Raw genomic sequence first — 27,352 nt, 5'->3', positions numbered from 1 at the left:
GTTTAACCAAAGTCAGTGACAAGCATATTTGCATGCCAGTCAAACAAAGCCATCAGGAGAGCATGTGGGGAAAAAGTGATCATTTAATCTCAACGGTGGGTGGAGACTTGACCCCCAGGAAGCCTTACTGCCTCTTGAAGCTGAAGTAGCAAGGAGGCGTGGCCTCCCTCAGAGAGAGTGACAGGGAGGGACCACAACATGGCCCCTGGTGGGCTGAACCACCTGTGCCCCACTGGAAGCAGCAGGGCGGAACAAGAAGGGGAAGTACAGAAGGTGGGCCCTGCAGCTCAATTGGGCTGGAGCCACCACAGGAGATGGGTGCATCCTGCCTGCTGCTGAAGCCCACAGAGGAGCTGCCAGGGCTCCCAGGACGGCTGGCCGACCAAGACACTGAGGAGTTGTCAGAGCTGCTGCCTGAAGACTGGCTGGATCTCCCTAACTACCGGCCAACCGAGGAGCTGCTGGGGCTGCCACCTGTGGACTGGCCAAAGCTCCCCAAGACAACAGACGCAAGTACACCCAAGGGGGAAGAGTAGGAAGCACCCCTGGGAAACCAGGCAACAGTCTGATTGACCGCTAGCCTGATACAAGGTCAACATGTTGCAGGCGAATCCCTGCTCACCCAGTGGTGGACCACTCCACCACTGTTAGGGTCCTGGGTTGTGATGCAGTGGATTTGGGCAGGCTCTGGGGGTGGCAGTACTCCTGCTCCTTAGGCCAGAAACCTTCACTCCCCAGGCACCCTGACCTGAGCCTCTAGACTACTGGTGCTCACTCTTACCTGGTCTTCTAAACTGATTAGCCACTCTGCCCTGATTGCAGGCCAGTCCCTACTCATTACTTTGCTGCCCCACCCTGACTGGGCCTGAGGCTCATAGACTGCTCAACTGCTCTGCCCTGATTGCAGGCCAGAGCCTACTAATTGTCTGCTGCCCCGCCCTGAGGGCCCAGGACTCAGACTCCTTACTGTTCTGCCTGACCAGAGCACTAGGTGTAGCTAATTCCCCACTTTGAGCACAACTTTACAGGTATGCAACAGCAAGGAGGCATGGCCTCCCTTAGAGACTGACAGGGAGGAACAGCCTATACTGGTCAAAGAACTTGAAGAGATGTACTTTTCAAAGGTAGCCTGAACTATAAAGAGCGGGGCAGAGAATCCCCAAGTGATCCTTCAACTAAGGAAACAAGGAAAACCAGCACCTCGGACTCTGTGGGGATTCTGACTAAGAGCTAATCAGCTATTGCTGAAAGATTAAGATACTTTCCTCACCAAAGACTGCAGCTTGTTAAGTTAGGTCTTAGCCATTAGCATATTTTTACTTTTGTGTAACCCCTTCTATTTTTAATCCTTTATACTTGAACTCACTTAAAACCTACTCTTCTTAATTAAACAAACTAGTTTTACTTTTTATCTAAACCAACCCAGTGCTTTGATTTGAATCGAAATGATTGTTAACTCCAGTCAAGATAACAAGATGCTATTTCTGTCTCTTTAAAGGATCAGCACACTTAATATCTTCTGTGAATGTACAGTAATAGGGGTTGTGCACTGCAGAGAGATCTCAGAGGAACTTGAGGGCTGGAGTTTACTGACTGCTACCTGCTAGGCAAGGTTTGGGCTGGGAGGGTCTACACTGCAATTAAAAACCCGTGGCTGGCCTGTGTCAGCCGATTCAGGCTAACGGGCTGTTTAATTGTGGTGTAGACATTGGGCATGGGCTGGAGCCCAGGCTCCAAGACCCCATGAGAGGTCTACACCACAATTAAACAGCCCCTTAGCCTGAGGCCAAGCCAACTGACATCAGCCAGCTGCAGGTTTTTAATTGCAACGTAGACATACCAGAAGAATCCTGAGAAACCACGTCTCCAAGAGTCTCAATCTAGTGCTCCATCCACTGGGCAACATGGCTTCCCCAATATGTAAAAACATCTAACATTAGAAATAATAATAAAAACCATTATGCTAAGGGATGTAAATAGTCATGGGCATAAATCAACAGCTAACTGATGGGGATGAGAAATAAGCATCTTAACATGTTTTGCTCTCCCATCTCCTAATAATTTAAAAATGATAGCTATCATAGTACCATTTTTGTGTTTATATTTTAATTAACTTAGACACATCATCTTAAAGTCACAATTTCTGTCTTAAACTTTTACCTACTGTTTCTGTAACACTTGGGATTACCAAAACAAGAAAGTCCAAGAAAAATACTTTTCTCCATTTATTCAGTTTATTTTGTGCATTTGAGATGACTGAGGACAGAAAGTTTCATCGCTCTCCTACATATTAGAGCTAGGGTTTGCTATTCAAAATGCTTATAAAATGAAAATCTTTATTTAGGGAAGCTTATTCCAAAACAACCCAATAACTTAACCTTGGAATCCAAAAACTGCAAAAATAAATAAATTCATCTTTTCAGACAAAATGAAGACTGTATGAAAAACTGCCTTAGCCTGAGAAAGTTTCTATAGCATTACAACACTGCCAGATTAAAGGAATCCAGTAAATTTTTATCCTCCTACCAATAATAATGTCTGATTGGGCAACTCTGTTTTCCTCTAATTATTTTACATGTATATATGTGGATATATTTGTGGGCTTATTTTGTCAGCAGTCTGCAGTGCAAGGAAAAGTGTGTAAAGGGAAAAGTGAAGCCAAGTGGTTTTCCAGCCAAAAGAGCAAAAGAGACTACACTGATCAGATTTAAACATGGTCATAAAATTGTTCTTAAACCCACAGATATTCATATGCTTCTCTTAGTAAACAGCTACTACAGTTTTACAAAATTCTGCTAATTCACATACAAGTATTAATTCCTTTAGCAACATAATGTAAAGAAAATGTTTTTTATATATATAATTGTTTTCCATACATTAATTTAAAATTGCCCTTAAGACACTATACACATGAATCTCCTACCTGGTGGTTGTTGGGGCCAGAAATACTGTTGCCAGTCTTGAAGAACATATGTTAGTCGAATAGCTATGCTTACTGGAGGCAGTGGAGTTAAAGGCCATCCCTAAAAAAATAAATGTAAAGGAACACTACAAATGAATTAAAGTAAATCAGCTAGAGTTACAACAATATTCTTCACTTATTTGAAACTAAAATACTGAGTTTAAAAAAAGAGTGAAGAATAGGTTTTCAACATTATGTGAGATTGTTGTTTCAGTACAATCTCTTCTAAAGTTTCAACCCCAAGCAGGCTATTTATCAGTCCACTTCAGTCACTTGGCTTTAAAAATAAAAACTGGCCTAATTTTAACATTTTCCCTGTAATATATAAAAATATATTGTACAGTATAAAAATAAGCCAGGTAGTATAAATTCACAAATAAAAATGAATCAAATTAGGTTACTTTTAAAACATGGGCCAAAACATGTTTCTTGTACTCAAGTCAGCAATCCTACTGACCTCAATGAGACTCTCTGCCTGAATAATGACAGGTTTCAGAGTAGCAGCCGTGTTAGTCTGTATCCGCAAAAAGAAAAGGAGTACTTGTGGCACCTTAGAGACTAACCAATTTATTTGAGCATAAGCTTTAGTGAGCTACAGCTTATGCTCAAATAAATTTGTTAGTCTCAAAGTGCCACAAGTACTCCTTCTCTTTTTACTGCCTGAATAATGTCAAAAGAATATGGTTCTATGACAGCTACACTGACATCAATGATGTGCGTGCACAAATAAGTAGAAAATTATTTCAAATCCACACAAGAATGGGGACTAAACTAGAAGGAGGCTGGTAATAGGATACATTACTCTTAATCTTTTGGCATTAGATCAAATCCAACACACAGATAATGAAAATCATTACTGTCTGACTGGTGCTTGATGGCCCATGTGAAATGAACTGGTCTCAGTCCAGTTGCTTGTGAACTGTGTATCCAAGTGCAAAGAAAGTCTGAAAAGTTTCTTAAAGTGTTAAAAGAAGAACAGATGTGTCCTCATTCCTACCATAATCAAAAAGATCTAAGTGATTTCTATCAAACTTTCAAAGAAAATTTCTAATAGAAACTCACTCATTATCTCACTATGAGGAGAGCTGGGGGAAAGAAAGGCACTAAAAAATCCCATCAAGATGTGTCTCTACCTTACTACAGTAATGATGTGACCTTATTCTTGTCATGGTGCCCTTCATCTCTCCTCCTCCCTCCCCCCCCCCGGCCCCCCACGCTCTCCCTCACTAATGGGATGTCAAATTTAGAGTATAATTTTTTGAAGGCAGGGACCACATATCTGTGAAGTGCTTAGTAAATTTTGAGCACTCTAAGAAGAAAAAAAAATTTGTGTCACTCACGAGGCTACAGAATTGGCATAGTATTAGAAAGTAAAGAACTAATGAAAAAATTATTCAAAACAGTACTCACACATTAGCAATTTAGTAGGACTGTTCTTTATTTTTAAAAGGACAATAGAGCTTTTAATTAAACTAAAAGGAAAACAGGCAGACAATGTTGATTAAAGCATAGGCCCTTTTTCTTCCCCTTTAATGATTACATTACCTTAAGTTTTTTTTTAAATAGCTGATTTTAAAAGAGCCTACATTTCACTTGGTTAAACGGCATGATTTCTAGTACAAACATACTTACTATCTTGGATTTGAAGATGTCCAGTAGGCCTGATAAATGAGTATATTGATTTGGCACTTTACGAAGATGAACCATTTCAAAGTCAGTTCGAACTCCAGGGCCCTGACATTCTCCAACATACATTCTTCGCCATTTATGATGTATTTGTACAAACAATGGTACCTGACTGCAAAATATTGAAGCAGTAGATTAAAAAATGTTCACTGTTCTAACATCCTCAGAACTATTTAATAGTATGTATTTCAAAGCAATTTCAGACAATTCTACAGAGAGATATAAAGAAAACCACCACCATGTACTGGTACTTGGGTTTAAATTAAAAATGGTCAAGTTAAAAAGTAGGTCATAAAATACAACTTTCATTAACACAGTTAAGTGGAATGTACATCAAACTGTAGTAATGTCATCAAATCTGCAATGTCATAAGTAACATTTTACTAAGCACTTTGTCTTAAATTCTGATTTGGGGAGATTTAAGGAAGGATAAGAATATTTTCACGAGCTTTAGAAGATTTATGCCATCAGATTTGTGAACAAACATTTATAATTTTATAAACTAAATTTTTATTAAATTTATATTAAATACTGAGAAAATTCAGCTTCATTATTTACTTGGATAATAAAGTGGAGAGTATACTTATACAATCTGAAAATGACACAAAGCTGAGATTGGTTGCAAGTAATTTGCAGGACAGGATTAGAATTCAAAATGACCTTGACACATTGGAGAACTGGTCTGACATCAACAACATTAAATAAAGTACTATGCTTAGGAAGAAAAAATCAAATACAAAAAGGGGAATAACTGCCTAGGCAGTAGTACTACTGAAGAAGATCTGGGGATTATAGTGAATCATAAACAAAGAGCAAACAATATGATGTAGTTACAAAAAGGCTAACATCAATCTACGATGTATTAACAGGAGTGCCCTATCAAGGACATAGAACATAACTGTCCCACTGTACTCAGCACTGGTGAGGCCACAGTTGAAAGTGTGTCCAGTTTTGGGTGTCACACATTAAGATGTGGATAAACTGGAGAGAATTTGGAGGACAGCCAGAAAAATAAGAGGTTTAGAAAACCAGACCTATGAGGAAAGGTTATAAAAATAAAAAAAATAAAAAAATTGGTATATTTAGTCATGAGAAAAAGGCGACAGGAGGACGACCTCACAAGAGTTTTCAGATATGTTAAAAGGCTGTTAAAAAGAGGACAGTGATCAATCGTTGTCTCTGTGCACTGAACAAAGGACAAGAGCTTAATCTATAGCAAGGGAGATTTAGATTAGATATTAGGAAAAAGCCTTATAAGAATAGCTACGTACTAGAACTGATTACCCAGGGAGGTTCTGGAATCCCTATCATTGGAAGTTTTTAAGAACAGGTTGGACAAACACTTGTCAGGAATGGTGTAGGTATACCTGGTCCTGCCTCAGCACACACAGCTGGACTAGATGACCTTACAAGGTCCCTCCCAGCCCTATATTTCTATGAAAATCATGACTTGCAGACCAATTAATTACTCTTATGTTTTTTTATATTAAACAAGAAAGCCTAAGGAACAGAAGTCATACATATGGTTCAGTGCATTAAAATGTTAATTATCTTTGAAAGAATCCTGTGCTATTAAGGTTAGGCCAAGTTTCCACTGAGACAATTTTTTGTTTCTTTCTGTGGCAGTATCAAACAGTCTACAGTATATGTTATTACTATCAATTCAATTTTCCTTATTATAAAGCATCTTCCAAATTATAATGAAAGTAATATCTGGATATGTAATCATTTAGCACTTCACTTACCAACCAGTGTTCCCCAATGCAATCGAAACTGAACTCAGAAGAAGGTTACATTTGGATTCACTAAGAACTGCATCATTATTTGCTGCTGGAGCAATAACCACAAATTCCCGTAAGCCATACCTAAAAAAGGTAACCTTTGTAGTAAGTTACATGTGACAAATAATTGCATATTCTTGAGGCAGTCCTAGGTAGACTAGAGTACAGCTGTCACCAATTTACTTGACTAGTGCACATTGTGGTAGTAATTCAGTGGCAATTAATTAGCACGGATTTAAATATTTAAGAGGCCTGAAAAAAAGCCCAACTATTAAAGTGCATTTCGGATTTTCAGTTCATTTTTCAAATATTTTAAAAGTTACACATTAAAACTTCTTCTTCTTATATAACCACTTTCACACTTAGCGTACCAAAGCATATTATATGTCATTACTTACATTCTAAATCAGTGGTTCTCAACCTGCAGCCCAATCAGCACAGAGCTGCAGCCCATGTGACATCCTCAGGGCCATACAGGTAGTATTGAATGCGGCCCACAATGGTAAATAGGTTGAGAACCACTGCTCTAAATAAAAGATACATTAGAGACAACTGATAAGTACCCTGCAACATGTGCAGTGATGTACTCCACCCTGAAATTCAGCCAGCAAAAAAAAAAAAAAGAAGAAGACAGCATGTATTATTCACTCTGGCAGAGATCGCTGTGCTTTTCATTTAGTCCTAGTGTCACATATAAAAGCTTGCATAAGGCTATATTACTTTCTTGTGAAGGTAAATAAACACAACATTTATGCAAAGAGCAATTTATTTGACAATAACTTTGTTTTCCACTTCCATTCTTTAAGTGATCTGGAATTAAATAAAGCCATTCTCCTTCTACCCAAGTCTGCAGCCAAGACATAATCCTGAGTTTGTAACATCATACTCTGGCCACAAATAGACTTGTGATAGCACTAGTTCTACTTCACTGCAGAACAGAGTGAAGAAACCGAAAGGAACACAATGTCTATTTAACTGTAGTACAAACATAACAAAAAATTATGAATGACAAAAATACATCTTAAAGTTTTATTTTATGTCTTGCTCTGATATGAAAGAAACTAATACTTGAAAGACTTCAGTCTGAAATGTATTTAATCATCTTGAATTTTAGTACACATTCCACTAAGTGTCATTTGAAGATTTTAAACACTGAAAGCGTTTTGCTTTCGTTTTAATTTAAATCATTAGCTCATTTTAAATTAGCTAAATGTTCCAAATACTGAGTGATGCTTATTTTTGTAAGGCTCAAATCTTGACACAATGAATGCTGAATGAATACCCAATCTGATCACTGAAAATCAAATTATTATTAGGGCCCTACCAAATTCACGGCCATGAAAAACACATCACAGACCATGAAATCTGGTCTTGTGTGTGCTTTTTTTACCCTGATACTATACAGATTTCACAGGGGAGACCAGCATTTCTCAAATTGAGGGGCCTGACCCAAAAGGGAGTTTGGGGCAGGGGGGTGTCACATGGTTATTATGGCGGGGAGGGGGGGAGGGGTCACAGTATTGCTACCCTTACTTCTGCACTGCCTTCAGATCTGCGGCTGTTTAGCCAGGCACGCAGCTCAGAAGTCAGCGTCCTGTTAGCAGCAGCACAGAAGTAAGGGTGGCAATACCATACCATGACATCCTTACCTCTGCGCCACTGCTGGCAGCATCTCTACCTTCAGAGCTAGGCTCCCAGTCAGCAGCCGCCGCTCTCCAACTGCCGAGCTCCACCAGCAGCACAAAGGTAAGGGTAGCAGTACCGCAATCCTCCATACAATAACCTTGCAATCCCCCTACCACACACACACACACCCCTACCTCCTTTATGGGTCAGGACACCTAAAATTACAATACCATGAAATTTCAGGTTTAATAGCCGAAATCATGAAATTTACTATTTTAAAAATCTTATGACCATGAAATTGACCAAAATGGACCATGAATTTGGTAGGGCCTTAATTATGATATATGTTTAAATGTTACTTGTAATATAGAAGAAAACAGACTAAAGAATGCATACATACCATCTCACAAGACAATGGGCTCTAGGAGGAAAATCATTGTTCGTGCACAACAAGTCTTGCATAGATAACGGAAGGGCATCTGTGAAACAATTTGATAAATTAAGTGTCGGTATATTTTTACTATGTCAAGCGGAAATCTGTTGTGTGTGAAAGTAAAGAGAATTTTCTCTAACTGAATTTATTCTTCAAAGAAGTCTTTGAGGTTCATTATATTAGAACAGAATCTTTGGAACAGAAAACTTTTCTCCAGTAAAATCAATTTTACCTCTATGTTTTTTTCACACTGCAATTTAGTTCCTAGTATAGTAATAAAAACTTCATATCCCTACTAAGGACCTAGAGCTTGCCTTCCTGTTTTTACTGCTTTCATGTTTTTCCTCCCTCTTTGAGGCCCTATACTGTAACCAACATATTTCTGGGATCCATCATTCACAGCCACAGGACCTCCTGCAGGTAGCTGTCCATGCTACATGATACTTTCATGTAAAAAGAGATATGTGCAAAAAGTCTATTTATTGCCTTTTGGGTGTCCAAGGCCAGAGGAATGTTAGGTTTTAAGGTTTGTTTAATACAATTTGTTCCTTTAAAAAATCCAAGGAAAGACTTACAAGAAGGCAGAACAGTGGAACCTTAAGTTTCTGAAAGTAGGCAATACTTTGGGCCCCATTAATCAATGTATTTTAAATAGACCAGCACTAATCACCACAGAATCTAGGTGGTGTTACCCTGACAATGACCTTGAAAATAATGCTCAACAAAAAAAAAAAAAAAAAGTTCAGCTCACTGCATTCAACTCTGCACTGTTACTACTCAATGGTATGTGTTCCTTGGAGCTGTGAGGCAGTTGTCCAAAAAGGCCCATGTTTTTGGAGTTTAATGTACCCACCCTACATACACCATATAATCATTTGAAAGCTTATTTTATGTACATTTAGATGAGGTATAATGTGCAGCTGTCAAGTGGTGCCATAAGGCCTGTAGGCAAGGTGAAACAATGGTACCCAAAGTGGAAAAGTGTCTTTTTTTGCACAGTTCCAAAAACACTGCAATGTGACTATGACAACAGTATTTACTGTTTAAGTTAATTTCAACACTTTAATGTGGTGTTTATTGGTCAAAGCTACCAAACAACAATGCATTAAAAGATTTGTATTAGATTCGCATGGACAAGTATTTTTTTCCAAAAATGGTGAAGCTGTTTAGTATATGGCAAATATTAACATTTTGTAATATATTTACATGAAATATTTTCATATCACATATTTTTAATTGCTAAAGTATCTCAGAAGTGATAATAGTTTTCTGTATTTTCAATCAAAATTTGCTGACCAGATCAGTCTCACACTGAAGTTTGTGCATCAGCAGATGGCATGCCCACAGTTTGTGCTGTAAAGTGACTAGATATAAATGTAGGTGAATTCCTAAAAGTAAGGCTTTTCCATTTGTAAGCTTTTTTACATACAATGTAGCATCTACTCTTCCTGGTAGAAGATTGCAAGCAATGTTGTTGTAGCTATGCTGGTCCCAGGATACAAGAGAGATAATGTGAGTGAGATAATATCTTTAATTGGACCAATTCCTGTCGGTGAAAGAAATAAGCTTTTGAGATCCACAGAGCTGATCTTCAGGTCTGAGAAAGATAATCAGAGTGTCACAGCTAAATAAATGGAACAAATTGTTAAGCATGAGGAGTTAACATAACACATGTTGAACTTCAAAACAAAATGGGCAATTAACATCTCTGCAGTCATGGGACAAAGGAGAATTAATATGTTACAGACTGTTATAAGGAGACAGCATTCTGCAGAAAGACTTCCCAAAAAAAAAAAAAAAAAAAAGAAGAGGAACCATCTCCTGCAGTTCATGTACTCCAAAAGGGACCACCTCAAACAAGAAATCACCACATGCTCCCACCCTGGAAGGGGTGTGGGGTGGAACTCAAGAAACCTACTTGGCAATCACACAAGAAATCCAAAACAACTAACACGAAAACAAAGAGTGGAATCAACTCCTCCTCCACAAAATACCACTTCTGGGAGAACCCATTACCCACTCCTGGGAGGACCCACCACATGGACAGTACACTACTCCCCAGTATCATCAGCTTATCAAAACTACTCTCCCAGGGACTGCACTTCTGCCCCACCACCAAACCTGATACCATACTAACATATGAACAACTAGAAGAATTATTTTGCTGACTCTGCCCCAGTGAGTTATTTCACAACAAAGACAACACCAACCACAACTACCATGACCCCACCAACAGTCATAAGAAAAAAAAACAATCAGATTGGATACCCACCAACCCATGAAACCACATACTTGATCATTACACTGATTGCTTTTGAAGGGGTGGGGGTAGAGGGTGGAGGTGGGGGGGGGGGAAATCACCTGTGAAATCCTTAAGCATTGCATCCACCACAATCCCTTCACTGCCAAAAAGGTCAGCTACACAGTTTCTGAAATCCAACCACCCAACAGTGATCAAACCAGCAGACAAAGGGTGTACCATCAGAATCCTCAACCATGGTAACTAACCACATCGAGGCCAACCAACAACTCTGACACCACCAACTATAAAGAACTCAACATATTCACAGCCTTCCCTAAACAACTCCAAACCTCATCCCCCATAAACTCACCTAAGGGACAAACTCACCTAAGGGACCTCCTACATGCTTCCCAAAATACACAAACCCAGGCAGACCCATCATACCTGGCCATAGAACTCTCACTTAAGGAATATCAGGACTCTCAGAAATCGTCCTCACACCATTCACCACACAAAGGGCAAGTTTCCTCCTGGACACAACCAGCTTCCACATCATCAACCACCTCTCTCATAACATCCTTACCAACTCCTTATATACCAGGGGTTCTTAAACTGGGGGGTCGGGACTCCCCAGGGGGTCGCAAAGCTATTACATGGGAGTCACAAGCTGTCAGCCTCTACCCCAAGCCTCACTTTGCATCCAGCATTTATAATGGTGTTAAATATATTTAAAAGTGTTTTTAATTTATAAGGGGGGGGGAGGTCGCACTCAGAGGTTAGCTATGTGAAAGGGGTCACCAGTACAAAAGTTTGAGAACCATTGCTATACATCACCATCCCTCACCACGAAGACATCACCTACCTACCTCATATGTAGAAAACAACGTACAGTCAGATATCCGATCCAAACACATCAAACTCATCCATTTCATCCTCACATATCCATAAAAAACTTACATTTAAACAAACACACGCTTTTCCAAAACATGGGAACAGCCGTGGGTACTAGGATGGCTCTCCTTTATGCCAATCTCTTCATGCGCCACCTTGAGGAAGAATTTCCACAAAAAAAAAAGTGACAAAAAATCTTTCCAAAACACTCTCTTCTGACCTTCAAACAACCCCCCAGCTTCACCAAGATCATCATCAGAAGCAAGCTCCCCACAGACCAGGACAAACCAACTCAAAATGGCACCAGACCTTGCCAAAACAACATATGCAAAACTTGCAGCCATATCTCCACTGCTACAACAATCAGTACCCCGCAGCATACCTTTCATGATCCATGGGCCCTAACACCACATATTGTGATGGGGTGTGATCTCATCCGGTGCATCAAATGCCCCAACAACTAGGTGGGTGAAACTAGACAATCACTACACTTTCTAATGAGCTCACACAGAAAAACCGTAAGACAAAAAAACCCTACCACCTGTGGATGAACACTTTTCACAAAATGACAACTTCCAATATGAGCTCTCAGACCTCGTCCTCAAAGGAAACCTACACAACAACGTGTTAAAAAGACAAGTACAGGAGCTTAAATTCATAATTCTGCTAGACACCAAAGATCATGCTCAACAGAGACATTGCTTTTATGTCTCGTTACAACCTGTAACCCACTTGTCTACACTACAAAGTTTTGTCGGAAAAGTTATGCCCCTTTAATTAAAACCGCTGTTGCATCTCCACATTAGATCCTTGTGTCGGGAAAGTGCATCCACACTAACAAGTCTTGTATCGACACAGAGAGCAGTGCACTGTGCATAGCTATCCCACTGTGCAACTGGCTGCAGGGTGCTTTCGTAAGGGTTTGCAATGTCTCATGGGGCAGGTAAAGTGTCACATGATGCAGGTTTGTCAATCCCATCATTCCAGGGGCATCCTAGTAGACTGTCAGATGCTTTTTCAACTGAAAGGCGGGGGGGGGGGAGGGGGGAACAGCAGGCTGACCGACCTATCCTGAAGCAGGGGGAGACCCTCCCCACCACTTCAGCCCCCATCTCTGCTCAGCGCAGCAGTCTCTCCCGAAGCAGCCCACTCTGCCTGCGGTCTGTGATTCTTTCCCAGTTCTCCCACAACCGCCTCAGCTGCTGGGAGCAGCATCCTGCACTGCTCTGTGAGCTCTCTCTGCTGAGGAATGTCAAAGCAGCACATCAGTCATACACCCAAAAGCAACCCCCACCAGCAGCAGCAGTCTGCCTGCAGCAGCACCACTGTGTTCCTAGTGCAGAGCCGAACAGGAGCATTCCATGTTAATTATTTGCTCTTTGCTCCCCAAAGGGAGAAACACACTCAGCTGCCAGCTTCCCAGAAAGGGAAGCTTTGAAAGGGGAGGGGCGTATGCCTGCAGGGCAGCAGAAATCAAAACAGTGAGTAGAGTAGTCACCGCAGGTATTGTGGGATACAGGTGGAAGCCAGCTATGTCGACAAAACGAACAGCAGTGTCTACACTGATGCTCTGACACTTTAATTTTGCAGCAAAAAGCTTTATGCTTCTTGTTGAAGTGGTTTTGTTTTGTTGGCGAAACAGCAGAGTTTTGCCACCAAAAGTAGCTTTGTAGTATGTACACCTCCCGTTTTGTCAGCAAAAGGCAGCTTTTGCCGACAAAACGTTGTAGTGTAGAAAAGGCCTTATTCTTCTTTGTCCTATGACTGCAGAGGTGTTAATTGCCCGCTTCATTTTGAATGGTTTCTTGCAACATGTGTTAACTCCTTATGCTAAACAATCTGTTGTATTTAGCTGTGACACTGTTTACCTTTCTCAGACCAGAAGAAGGGCTCTGTGGAGCTCAAAATCTTGTCACTTTTACCAACAGAAGTTGGTCAAGAAATAACTTCATCCACTTTGCCTCTCTGGTAGAATGTTTTCATGTATAGTTGTCTATGCACGCAGTACCAGCCTCTGAAATATTCTAGAAAGTAGTTTTTCAATTCAGAATTTATACAAAGGCCAGTATTAATGTTAGAGGTGACAATACACAGCTTCATATTGTGAATATGCAAATACTGTGAGAGAAAGACGTGACCTAACAAGAAGTGGTGAAGACAAAGTCCACAAACAAGTCCTTGCCTCATGCTCTTCGTCCCTTTTCAGTGCAGTTAGTGCTCTTGACAATTATGTCATCAGCACTAAGACAATCCCATTTACCCTGAATCATATCCACGGGCGCTTATCAACATATCCACTGGACTGCATGTAACATCAGATGTACCAGTCTCCACTGAAAATAGTAGATGTTGGTGAAGAACAAATGGAAAGATTTGTGAGAGGTGTACTTGATTCTAATGGGACACATAGCTTCTTCAGCCCCATCAAGAAATCTGGCATCAAAACATTTGCTGATATGGCCAAAACGAACAAATATCTGACAAGGGATGGACAATCAGAGCAGCTACAAGTCCAGAAACTGGCTTCCACAGAGCCCCTGTCCTTAACTAGATGCAGAGATGATGTTCTTAGTCACCCAACAGGACCTGGGCCTATGTCCCTCTTCCATGCTGATGGAACAATGAGAAGAACAGACAAAGCTGAATTAGGGCATCATCTGGAAGCTCTAGCTGAAAGGATTCATGACCTAAGCGCATGTGTCAAGGTTCCTTCCCCACTCTGAACTCTAGGGTAAAGATGTGGGGACCCGCATGAAAGACCCCCTAAGCTTATTCTTACCAGCTTAGGTTAAAAACTTCCTCAAGGTACAAACTGTGCCTTGTCCTTGAACCCTATGCTGCCACTACCAAGCGTGTTAAACAAACAACAGGGGAAGAGCCCACTTGGAGACATCTTCCCCCCAAAATATCCCCCCAAGCCCTTACACGCCCTTTCCTGGGGAAGGCCTGATAAAAATAGTCACCAATTTGCATAGATGAACACAGACCCAAACCCTTGGATCTTAAGAACAATGAAAAAGCAATCATGGTCTTAAAAGAAGAATTTTAATTAAAGAAAAAGTAAAAGAATCACCTCTGTAAAATCAGGATGGTAAATACCTTACAGAGTAATCAGATTCAAAACATAAAGAATCCCTCTAGGCAAAACCTTAAGTTACAAAAAGAGACAAAACAGGAATATACATTCCATTGAGCTCAGCTTATTTACCAGCCATTTAAACAAAAGGAAATCTAACACATTTCTAGCTAGATTACTTACCAACTTAACAGAAGTTCTGAAGAGCATTCCTGACCTGGTCCCAGCAAAAGAATCACACAGACAGACAGACCATTTGTTTCCCCCACCCCTCCTCCAGCTTTGAAAGTATCTTGTCTCCTCATTGGTCATTTTGATCAGGTGCCAGCAAGGTTATCTTAGCTTCTTAATCCTTTAGAGGTGAAGGGATTTTGCCTCTGGCCAGGAGGGATTTTATAGTTCTGTATACAGAAAGGTGGTTACCCTTCCCTTTATATTTATGACAGCATGAGACAAAGAAACCATCATGTATATCAGAGATACTATGGCTGTCATACAAATGATGTCTGGAGACAAATTCCACACATTTGATTAATTGGTTGCTGAGTTCATGAGGCAGGCCCTAAAGGGATTTGATAAAGCTAATTCTGTAATCAAAGTTTCTGACATATATGACAACAGTAGCTCTGTGAAAACTGCAGAGAAACAGCACCAGACAGGATCTAAGATTGGATGAAGAAATATCAAATGATTGGTGGACGTCCTATGCCTCAATGGAAAAGTTTCTAAATGTGGCATCCAATAAGCAGTCACTTTTACAATTCCTCTGAATATATGGGTCAAAATGAACCCGAGAGCGTAGGGGCACACCCAACACAAACACTCCTCCTTGCTGGAGGCTTTTCCAAAGATGAAGTAGCAAAGTCATCACCAATCGAAATGCTGAGGAAGCCCAAGGACTCGTATAGTACTCAAAAAGAAACAGATACAAGGATGCTTCTGCATGCGAAATGTGCCAACATGGCTTTTGAGTTTTGTGATCTTAAAAGAACCATAGTGAATAGGTCACCTGATACAGATGTTTTGGTCCTTGCTCTTCGCTACTTTCTAAAAATTGAACACATTTAACATATGGACTGGAATTAGGCACCATGCTTCATACCTGTACATGCAATCTGTGACACACTCCTGACTTTTGCAGCATACTTTGTGCTGTACACGCATTAACAGGATATGACACTATCATCCCTACTTGGTACAAGGGGAAAAAAAGCATCTGTGTTTAGAGCTGTCAAAACAAACGGAGCTTATCACTTCAGAGACCTTGACAAATTTGCAGAGTGTGATGGCCAAGCCACAATTTCTGCAGCAAAGGTGGTGGTAGCAGAGCTGTATGACGACAGCGAGAAAGAAGAGGAGATCCACAGAGACCTGAATTGCTTGCACTTCAATCTAGCCGTCACAAGTCATTGGCCAAACTCCCACCATGTGAGGATAGTTTTGAAGAGCATGTCAGAAAAGCACTTTGGCAAACAAAGATTTGGATGTCTTCATACACAGGTAAAACAGATAATGGAATACCACTGCAACATGGATGGAAAAATGGGGGTGATGAACTACTTCCTGTATTCTTCAAGGACCCAACAGCATCTGAGCTTCTACAAGACCTTATTTGTGCCTGTACCAGTAGCGGTCACTGCACAATCAACTGTGTCAGTAGTCAAAACAATCTTCCCTGCAGAGAACTGTGTACATGCCAAGACAATTAAGAATTGGGTAACCCATGCACCCTCAACAGAGATCATAATGATGAACAAGATGGTGATAACGTTGACTAGAAATGTCACCAGTGCTATCACGTTTCAATATCTGTACAAAATTATTATTAGATTGTCACCCTTTAGATTGTCATTGTGATGCTTTAAGGTCACAGAGAAATCCAACTTTATGTTCTGAAATAGTAAGAAAGGGTCATTAAACTAACAGAAACTAATGCAAATATTTCAAAGTGATCATGTTAACGTGTTGATGGTGTCACTGTTTATCCCTGTTTGTACTGTAATGGCATCACTCAACAGCTCCATCATACCTCATCTCAACCTTCACAGCTGTCAGTCTAGCGCATTCATTAGCACTAACTAACTTTTAATTAAAAGGGACTTTCTTAAGAAACAAATCCATTCTTTCTTCTACTGAGAAGGCATAGCTACCAAATATTTTGGAAAAAAATATTTCTTGCCTTAATCTGTAACAGTTTTGAAACACATCATTAAGGAAATCACCATAATAGTAGATGCTCCTGCTATGGCCATTCCTAATCATTAGTCAAGATATATCAGAAAGAGAGCTGGAACAGGGACCGTCCATGCAAGGACATTGCCAATCAAATAATGCAAGCATATACTGGCTATCATCTGCATGTCTGAAAAAGAAGAGAAGTCTTCAGGGGCTTTGAGATGTTAATATAATGAGACTGAAAATTTACTTGTTCTTGATAGTTTCAAATTCTGAGGCACGTATTTCAGAGTTGGTGGGTAAATGGGGAGGAGCTAAATTTACTGTACTTTGATTTTAAGGTTTACATAGGGATGAGAAACCTTTAGAGGACAGTGTAGTTGGAAACACTGCAATTACATACATTCACATCCTTTTCATAATGAAATAATTAAACAATGTAGGTTTGTCAGCTTTAATTCTGCTTCAGCATTTGTTAACGTGTCAAAGAGTAAATGTTATAGTGAACAAAGCATACCATTATAAAGCTTTGGTATGTTTGTTAGGCTACAATATATTCTTTCATCACTACTACAATGTTTCACTAACGCAAAATGCTAACATTCAGTATTTACATTAGATTTAAAAAGACCCAACTGGACATAAGATTCAGGTTTCCTCCCAGAAATATTAAGAAGAGAGGGATCAACACTGTTCCGAACATCCACAAGTTTTATTAAAACTGTAACACTTGCTATTTTTGCCTTTTATACCAAGATAACAGCCAGACAGCTGAACTTTAAGGACCTTTCAATTTATAACCTAACAACTCAAGTCCTTTGGGGAGAACGAACTAACAATACTACATGGAAACTATAGTTTGCAAAATATTTTGAACAAACAGACATGCACCTTGTGGTTTGAGAGCATAATCTGCAGACCTCTGACGTTTCTAGACAAGTCAAATTAATGTGCTGCAAATTTCACAGTACATTATCATGATACAGTGAAGAGTAATTTCTGAATGCCATCTACCATATACCTATACCAATTAAAAGAACAATCAGTTACCTTCTACCAACTCCTCTTTCCCATCTTTGTCACTGGCTTCTTGCACAAGATAATGATGAGTAATGGAGAATCTGAAGTCAGCAAATGAAATTTCATCTGATTTCTCCTCCCATATTCCAGTGGTGTATACACCCTGTATATTGAAAAGGGATTCGATATTATTCGGTCATGGAGATTTAGGTTAACCTTCAACAACAATGTTCCCACTTTTTACATCCATGTGTGGAATGAATTTTATGTGCATCAATATGGAGGTGATGTGGGGTGGGGCTGAGGGGTTCGGAGTGTGGGAGGAGGCCCAAGGCTGGAGCAGAGGGTTGGAGTATGGGGGGAGAGAGGGCTCTGGCTGCAGGTGCGGGCTCTGGGGTGGGGCTGGGGAGGAGGGGCTTGGAGCGTGGGAGGGGACTCAGGGACGGGGCAGAGGGTTGAGGTGTGGGCGGTTAGGGTTCTGGCTGGGGATGCAGGCTCTGGAGTGGGGCTGGGGATGAGAGGTTTGGAGTGCAGGAGGAGGCCCAGGGCTGGGGCAGAGGGTTGGGGTGTGTGGGGGAGTAAGGGCTCCGGACGGGGCTGCGGGCTCTGCAGTGAGGCTAGGAATGCGGAGTTTGGGGTGTAGGAGCAGGATTTTATAATTGTACTATAAGAATAGAAGTACTAATGTATGTCTTGATTTCATTTTACCAGCCACCCTTTTTGAATAGCAGAAAGGAATGACCCTCTGGGACACTGGTAGGAATGCATCTGACAGACTGCCAGTGTCTGTACTGATGTTAAGGCTGGGACAGACCAGAACAATCCTTATGACTGATTATGGTCACCCTTTTGTTTTAGGTTAAGATATAATGTCTACTATGGTTTCCTATATGTATTACAAATTAGGCACTCTAGTTAAATATATATTTCTTTGTTTTAAGGTTTAGTAAGTAAATGACAGGATTTTGTATTGTGTCTATAATAAACAGATTAGAGAAATGTTGAGGGCCTGAAGCCCCAATGTGAACTGTTTTAGTTATAAGATTTAGCAAGACTTAATTTACAACGTATTCTGTATACCTCTGAAGGTTTCTGTGAGAGACTTTTTGTGTAAATGAGGAATGCATGCATCAGGAAAAGATAAGATATGAAAGCTATCACAAATGTCCAGATGGTCAAGAAAAAGTGAGAGACTTGGAAATACCAGGAGAACATCAGAAAATACCCATTGTATCTGAGGCTAAACATGTTAGCAGCATTGACGACCTCAGAGGTGAGGCAGGCACCCCCCGAAGACGAGACAACAAATAGGAGATAATGATGGGAAGCCCGACAATAACCATCAAATGATAACAGCAGAAAACCCCAAGATTAACACCACTTAAGGACTAATGATTACAGGATGACATTGCAAAATGCATGGACTCAAATGGGAATTTACAACTATAAAGATGGGGTGTTTTGCCATGGAACTCTGGGTTCAGTCCTGTGGAGCATCGGATCGCGACCGACAGAGCCTAGCTTCTCACTTGTGCTCCATCTAATTGGCTTTTAGATTGTCTTGAGCTACTACAGACTGGTAACTATAAAGACCATATGCAGGACTTGTGTGCATGTGTTTGTGTGACCGAAAAGCATATGCTAACTGTTGTATTTTTAATAAATATGGCGTATTTGCCTTCTCTCTTATAAAAGATCCCATATGCTTTGTATAGCATAACAGGGGCGCAGGCTGCCCCGGGACTGCGCCAGGAAAAGAGGACTCCCTCCAGCCCTCTCCCCAGCCACAGCCACTCCGGGGCTGGGGGAAAGGCACCTCTACCAGCCTGTGCAGCCCTTGATTGCCTGATGCGTGGCCACACAGCTTAGAGGGCATTTAGATCAGCAATAAAGTATATTGCAAGTATTACCTACAGAATTAATCTTTCTGGTGTGGACAATACGTATTTTACATAGATTAATAAAAAAAGGAGTCCCAAAACGCTTTACAAAGTTAAAATATTAAAACAAATCTTGCTATGATCAAGCATGTTCATTTCAAAGGTCTGGTTATTCTAAATAAACAGCCTATAGAATTATCTGGCAATTCAAAGGCATTTGTATACCTCTCCAACAAAATCACAGATTTCAGAGTGTTCACCAGTGCTGTGCTGAAAGACAAAACAGCTCCTTTAGGAGATTATGTCTACTGTATACTGCTTGGTTCCAATATTTGGTGTGAAATACTTTTCTGTTTCTAATATTCATCTTGAATCTGACCTCAGTAATTACACAATTCTATTCTTCAGAGAACTGTAAATAGTTCTGTGTATGAAAAACAAACACCAATCAAGTTTCAGATGAAGAAACAGTAGTTAGACCACTGTTTAAAATATATCTGCATAACGCTGACTGTAAATATCACTAAGTAACACTGCATATGTATGATTAACAACAATTCTACTTTTCTATATAGTAATGCTTAAACAAAGTTATTTAGAGGATTCCTTGATTTGCACCATCCTCTTACTTGTTATAGGGCTCCTATCACTAGACTATTGGACTACACAACTCAAGAGACAAGTTCAACCTTAAGGTGTAGGAATATATTAATAGTTAAGATTGAAAGTATTTGACTAGATAACCAAGTTTTAACCCTGAAAAACACTGTCCTGAACACCAAATTTAGTTTCATAAAACTCCCTTTGAAAATGTAGCTGCCAGCCCACCCAGTACAGAAGAATTTCTCTGCATTGCTATGCAAGATATCTGGGTAGTTTCCTGTCTGGTATACTAGGCTCAGAGAAGGAAGGCTGCAAAGACTATGGCAGTGTCTACACTACAGCCTATGTTGGCATAACTTATGTCGCTCAGGGGTGTGAATAAACCACCCATCTGAGTGACACAAGTTACACCAATATAAGCACTCATGTGCACAGCGCTATGTTGGCAGGAGAGCTTCCCTTACTGACATAGCTTCTGCCATTCACTGAGGTTGTTTTATTATGCCAATGGGAGAGCTCTCAGCTGTGCCGCTATTTTTGTAGACATACCCTAAGTATTTTTTAGACTTTGAGGGAGTGGAGTGCCTGAGCCACAACTGCATCCTCTGTAATGAAATACGGACAAATATTGACTAGCTCTGAGGAGTCATGTGAGACTTTTATCCGTGCATCATAAAGGTTAAGTGCCATGGAGTGAAGGGAAAACACAGATCCTTGAGAACTCGAATGGGAACCTGGACAATGCCTCTCCCACTCTGAATCCAGGAACAAGAACACTGGAGCACACAAAGGTTTACTCATTACCAACATAACATATATAACAATATAAAAATATCTCCATAACTTTACAATTAATTTTGACCACACAGATTCATTTCTTCAAGTAAAATTCCCACTGAAAACTGTTCTTGCTGTAAGTAACCTCAAAGTTTAGTCTGCCAAATACAAGGAAATTTGAAGTGTAAATATGAATGCACACTATATATTACATGCCATCTCCAATTATGAAACAGAAATTCAGAAGCAATTAAACTGACCTTTTCTAGAGGCTTGCCTGAAGAAATCCCAATAAGTTTCCAGTCATTCAAAACTTCTTCAACTTTTGAAATAAATCTAGTGGGGAGAAAAATTATTAGTATTTCCTAAACAGAGTTTACATTAGAACTTATCTCGCAAAAAGTGACAGTACAATACAGTGAAATTCCTGAAAAATGAGCACTGTACAACTCATTACAAGGGGAAAAAATGGTTAACATATTTTAGGATTTTATATTATTTTTTTTCTCTATTTCATTTATACTAAGCCTTACTCTCACAGAGTGCCTGATTGTGAGCCTCTTATTTACACTAGTGAGCTGTTACTCACATGCATAGTTCCACTCAGTAGTTCTATTTCAGGAGAAATTACACTTCATTCAGATTTTCATTTCACTGACCACCACTGTAAAATAAAGGGGCTCACAATCTGATCTACAGGATATAGGCACAAACATTCCATTGAGCAGAGAGGCAAAGATGTATCTACAGATACCCAAATAGTATTGTAAACATTAAGTAATTTGTAAACAGAATGATTTTGTCTCTCTTAGTGACCAGCTCAGGAATTATACACTTGGAAAGTTAATTTTAAAATAACCTACTTACTGTACAATACAGTGCTACTTACATCATCCAGTATCTGAACAAAAAGGGGAAGCATGGAACAGAGAATGATGGCCAGAGTCTGAGCAGGAAATCTCTCTCTCTCAAGTATTTCAAAGTTGTAATTAACAAATAATATACACAACACACCATACAGATATAAAGCTATAATTTTAGTTTATGATTCTGGTGACAGTGATAAACCCCGGAAAAGTTATTCTTAGTTTAGAAAGTCTACTGAGCTTTCTAGATGAGTTTTAGTAGAAACTGAATTCATACTTTGTAACTCACAGCAAGCTAACAAACACTTTCCCCAGTTGATTTCATTCTGCTCAGAAATATCAGAAATCCAAATGACCAAGCCAACAACTGCAAGAGTCAATAAATCAACACTAGCTGCCAACAGTGATGTTCTCAGTCTCCAACAGCTGAAAATGCATACTTAAACTAATTATTAAAAATAATGGGAAGACAAATTCTGGTATGTACTTTTCTCCCTGGCAGACTTCATTCTTTGAATCTTTAGTGTAATCACCAGAAGCCCTCCAAATATTATGAATCAATTAGAAATATTCACTTTAAACAAACAAAATTCCATACCATGGATTATTCAAATAGCAACCCAAATTTAGATTTTAACACATAAGCAGACTATAAAACTTTGAAAGAGAACTACGCTTCTATCATGAAAACTAGAGATGGAAGAGGCCTATAAAATCATGTAGATAATGTAAGATTGTTCTTTATAATCTATTTTCTGGTACTTTACATTAATATGTTCACTTTAAGGGAGTTCACTCACACACAAACTTGATGATGGGTCAATCCAACTTCTATTGATTTAACTGGGAATGGGATTAGGCCTCGTGTATGTTTTATTGGCATTTCAATATTCCAACTCAGAATTATTCTTATGGTTGGGACAGCACCTTCTGACAATCCAATCAACCTTAATTACAAAAAGTCAATTTTCTTCTGTGCTCATTCCATTTGCATACAAACAAACCAGCACTTCAATCAACTTCCCAGTTTGTGTCATTTGCAGAAATCCATTCTGTGCACTGTCCACATTACTATTTTAAATAAAGCAAACAACAAAAGATGACTAAATTTCTAACACTCCAAAACAAGATAAATTGTTCCCTGTCAAATATTTACCCAGACAAAACTGATAATGGTATTTAACCACACAAGCACATCTCTCTGCACTGAACTGAACACAGAAAATACCACAGTGCACATTAAACACTGACATCGTGTTTGCAGTGGAATAATATCGCAAAAATGCAGTTCCTGCTCTGAAGAACTGTCTTTACGTTAGCTTTTCTGAAAGACACCCTACTGTTGGTTCTCCTTCAGCGGTGACAGCAGTTGAGAGAAGCATGGAGGGAGAAGGCTCCAGGAAGCCACTGGCTATTTTAACACGGTTTCATTTAGACCTGATTCGGTCAGACCTACGCAACAGGACTGTTAAAATGCTGCTTCCTACGCCAGCACACCCACAAGTAGATCCATTCCGGGGTTAACAACAGGAGTGGGAAACTGGTCCCAAAAACGCTAAGGCGTGTGGGGCCACACCACAGGAGTCACGACGCTGGGGCCTCAGAGGAAGGAGCGGGACTCGGGAGGCCATACTGCCTTTCCCAGGGGTTCCTGAGGGCAGGCAACAGCTTGCCGGGGCGGAGGAGGACGACGCGCGCTGTACAATCATCCCATCGGGGGTTACACTGGGTACCGCTCCGAGGGCCCCTTCCCCTAACCGTGCAAGCCGGGCGGGGGCGCTAAGCGCAGGGAAGGGCGGCGGGCGGGGGGCAGGACGCGCAGCAGGGGAGGGGATGAGAGATGCGGAGCCCGGGGCGGCGGTCTCGTACCTTTCCCACTCGGAGGCGGTGGTGAAGTCCGTGATCTCAAACACCTCGGACTCGGGCTGCGGGGAGAGAGGGGGAGAGGCAGTGAGTGTGGGCGGGCTACAAGGAACCGGCGGGGGACCGGGCCGGGAGACTCACCTCGCTGTCCGCCGCCATCTTGTGCAGCCACTGGGCAGTAGCGCGCATAGGATCACGGGAGATGGGCGGGGGCGGGAGCAGGACGGCGGGGAAGGGCAGCGAGAGAGCCGTTGGAAATGCCCCCAGCTTTGGGGCTCGCATACAGAGCTACCCGCTGCTCTCAGCCCAGTCCGATGCCTCCCTTCCCCGCTCCGAGACCACCCTGTCCCTACACCCCTCCTGAGGGACAGCCCTATTCCTACACCCCCCCCGCTACACACACATCCCTCCTGAGAGACAGCCCTGCCCCTCCACTCCATCCCTCCCCACACACCCCTCCTGAGGGACAGCCCTATTCCTACACACACATCCCTCCTGAGAGACAGCCCTGCCCCTCCACTCCATCCCTCCCCACACGCTCCTCCTGAGGGACAGCCCTATTCCTACACACACATCCCTCCTGAGAGACAGCCCTGCCCCTCCGCTCCATCCCTTCCCACACACCCCTCCTCAGAGACAGCCCTATTCCTGCACCCAGGGCAGCGGCACAGAGAGGGGGACGCCAGCTTGGATTCTCCTCAGGCGCTGTCCCACAGGGCATTAAAAGAGGAGATCATGCCCACCTGGCTCTTGGTATAGAAGCCACCTGAGATCCGACTCGTTGCTGTGCTGCCTAAGGAGGACCTGTCATGCCAGGAATCTGGCAGCAGTGCCATGGGGGGAGAAAGGGCCAGGGAGTGAGATGCTAATTGTCACTGAGTGAATCTACAAGCAACTTAGCAGCAGGCTGAGACTCCAACTTACAATTCTCCAGACAAAATGCCCAGTGGACAGTTGCCTTGGCAACAGCTTGTAAACTAAACAGTCTGCTTGTAGCAGTGGCTGCCTGAAGGATTTTATTCTAGAAGAATTTGCTTTAATAATGGGAATACAGTTGGCTACGCAATCTGAAGCTCACCCAGAAGGTAAAATCAAAGTACACAGAATCACTGTGAATTAGCTGATATCCAGTGAAGAGGGACAGCTGTGACCTAAAAAATTATATTTAGCTGCTCTTCGGATTGGTGTCTCTTTCAAAACTTGCTCTTTGATACAAGCTCTAGGTAAGCTCAGTGTTTCAGCATATTTTACAGAACCTATTATTTTCAGTTATTATTTATGAAGCTCCACAATTATGCATGGTAATTTACAATAAAGTAAAAAGACAAAATCTTGAGGAGATCACCATCTAGTTATAATCTTACAAACCAGTTTAATGGAATGCATATGCTAATGTACACCAAGAGAAAGTGTTGTCCAGTGATTAGCATAGAGGATTGGGAATCAAGAGTCTTGACTTCTATCCCAGTCTTTGCACTGATTCACTGTGGGACCTTGGGCAAGTCACTCACCTTCTCTGTATATGTTTAGCCATGTTTAAAATGGGGATAATACCTGCCTATCCCACAGGGTTGTTGTGAGACTTAATATTATTGTGTTTTAAATTTTATGCGATCCTTGGATGAAAGGTGCTATATAAAAGTGCAATTTGTTATAAAAACTTGAATTTCATCTAAGATAAATGCCTGGGGATAACTATCAACAAGTCTGTAGAGGGTGCTGTGGCACTTGTTCTAGCAATTATGCTTTCCTGTTAGTTAACGGAATAAGGGCCTGAGCCTGCTCATGTTTAACAGTACACAGTAGGAAAATTCTTATTGAATTCAATGGGAGTTAGATTGGGCCCAACATTTTCTCAGTGTTTTTTGTTGTTGTTGTTTTTGTTTGTTTGTTTTTTAATGTTGTGACATTAGGCAGTTTTTCCATTCCCATCAGTTGTGCTGTGAGGTCATCTGAAAATAAAATAAAGGGAGATAAAATAATGAGATGTATAAAAGATCTTAGTTGCATGAAGCAGAAAATGAACTCTTACTTTGCCACTTTGACATTTATTAAGCTAAAGGTATGTGTTACCTTGTATGATGGAATCCATAATGTAAAACAAAACAAAATCAATGTTACAGTTAATTAGTGGTTAGTCCCTGCCCTCTCCACCCCCACCCCACCTCACCTCACCTCACCTAATGCGTGTATAGCTAGGCTGAAAAATTTAAACATACTATAAAAATGTATTGTATTTAAGGTAATTATTAGGGCTAGTTAGTGTGATAAAAACTTTATAAGGAACACTGTGAATATTATTATTATAATTTATTAACACCAACAATGCAAGCACTTAAGAATCTCTACCACAAGTGGAATAATTTAATCTTAAAAAAAATATTATGGAACAAAAAAGAGAACAATAAATTATTCCAAGGTTTCCTTTAGGTAACTTCAAAGATTGATGTGGAGATCATCATCAGCAATATTTCTAAAGTTTAATCATTTCTCCAAAACCTAGATTTTCAGCACCCTGAAACTGGAAGTACAGCTCTGATCACTGCAGCTGAAGAGAATCTTAAAGTTAAGTATTTACTACCCAATACTGCAAATGTATATTGACTTCATCAAGGCATATATTCAGGTCCCTTTTTCTCTGGTTTGTTAGATGCCTTCTACTCCCCAATGTTGTATAAAAGGAGAGAGATCAAAATAAATCAGTAAAAAACAAACATACCAAAGTTATCACCTCTTTATAGGTCTCCCAGCATGTCTTGTATTATCTGTGTCTGTCTTTTAGATTGTAAGCTCCTCATGGCAAGGGTTGTCTTTGTGACTTGTATAGCATGGAGGATACTGTCAGTGCTCACAATAATAAAATGAATGTGCCCCTGCCTCTCCACATTCAGTGCTCATCGTGGTGAGTAATTAAAATGGAAACTTCTTTATCCCTCTTTCTATGGTAGACACAGTCTGGGGATATGTTTTGCCACACAATACATGAGGAGAGTTATACAATTAGGTAGGGAAACACAGGAGTTGCTCTATTGGAACAGATGAATGGTTTAATCTGGTTCAATATTTTGTGTCTCTGACTAATTCTAGATGCTTCAAAGGAGGTTATAACACTTGTTAACAATGTACTTAGTGGTGCATTACTATACTATGGGAGAAATTCTTTCCGGACCATCATGGAGCATGTGGATTTTACTACAACCATTTAAGTATATCCCACCATGACCTGCCTCAACTATGTTCTTCAATATCATCCTCAAAATTCAGCTCTTCCTAAAGGCCTGCAGATTTTAGTCTTCAATTCACCAAGCATTATGTAACCCAACAATTGAATTTCTTAACTCTAAACCATAGCATTTTTTTAAAACAAAGAAGCCTTAAAAAAAAATTGAACGAACTCTGTGTTCAGATTAATTGTTCAGTCACTCTGTTCTTTATTGCATCTTATCTCTTCCTTCCTTTGTACATTTTCCA

The 27,352-nt window shown here is 40.6% G+C and overlaps 2 protein-coding genes across 8 annotated transcripts in view; one reads left to right on the top strand and one right to left on the bottom strand.

The window, feature by feature from the left end:
• Positions 1-19,256, top strand: part of ZRANB3 (zinc finger RANBP2-type containing 3) — a 184,756-nt gene extending 165,500 nt beyond the window's left edge. The window contains exon 22 of the mRNA XM_043525050.1: positions 18,981-19,256. Within this exon, the coding sequence (XP_043380985.1) occupies positions 18,981-18,990 (10 nt within the window). The 3' untranslated portion in view covers positions 18,991-19,256. The remainder of the gene's footprint in view (positions 1-18,980) is intronic.
• Positions 1-24,236, bottom strand: part of RAB3GAP1 (RAB3 GTPase activating protein catalytic subunit 1) — a 49,772-nt gene extending 25,536 nt beyond the window's left edge. For 4 of the 7 annotated variants that reach the window (XR_005227407.2, XR_005227408.2, XM_037912849.2 and 1 more), the window contains exons 1-9: positions 24,023-24,125; positions 23,888-23,943; positions 21,413-21,488; positions 19,998-20,042; positions 17,923-18,055; positions 8,456-8,534; positions 6,394-6,513; positions 4,595-4,760; positions 2,924-3,023 (exon numbers count right to left, since the gene is read on the bottom strand). Coding sequence is in view for 5 of the 7 variants with exons in the window: in XM_037912849.2 (XP_037768777.1) it covers positions 2,924-3,023; positions 4,595-4,760; positions 6,394-6,513; positions 8,456-8,534; positions 17,923-18,055; positions 19,998-20,042; positions 21,413-21,488; positions 23,888-23,943; positions 24,023-24,070 (823 nt within the window). In the remaining 2 variants the exon portion in view is untranslated. Of the gene's footprint in view, positions 1-2,923; positions 3,024-4,594; positions 4,761-6,393; positions 6,514-8,455; positions 8,535-17,922; positions 18,056-19,997; positions 20,043-21,412; positions 21,489-23,887 lie in introns of all 7 variants that reach the window. The other 3 variants (XM_037912851.2, XM_037912852.2, XM_043525053.1) reach the window with 3 other exon arrangements.
• Between the last annotated feature and the right edge of the window lie 3,116 nt (positions 24,237-27,352).

Source organism: Chelonia mydas, chromosome 11, assembly GCF_015237465.2.
Source record: "Chelonia mydas isolate rCheMyd1 chromosome 11, rCheMyd1.pri.v2, whole genome shotgun sequence".
In the NCBI taxonomy this organism is placed as follows: Eukaryota; Metazoa; Chordata; order Testudines; family Cheloniidae; genus Chelonia; species Chelonia mydas.
The sequence above is the reverse complement of the archived record's forward strand: the minus strand, read 5'-3'. Positions and strand labels throughout refer to the sequence as shown.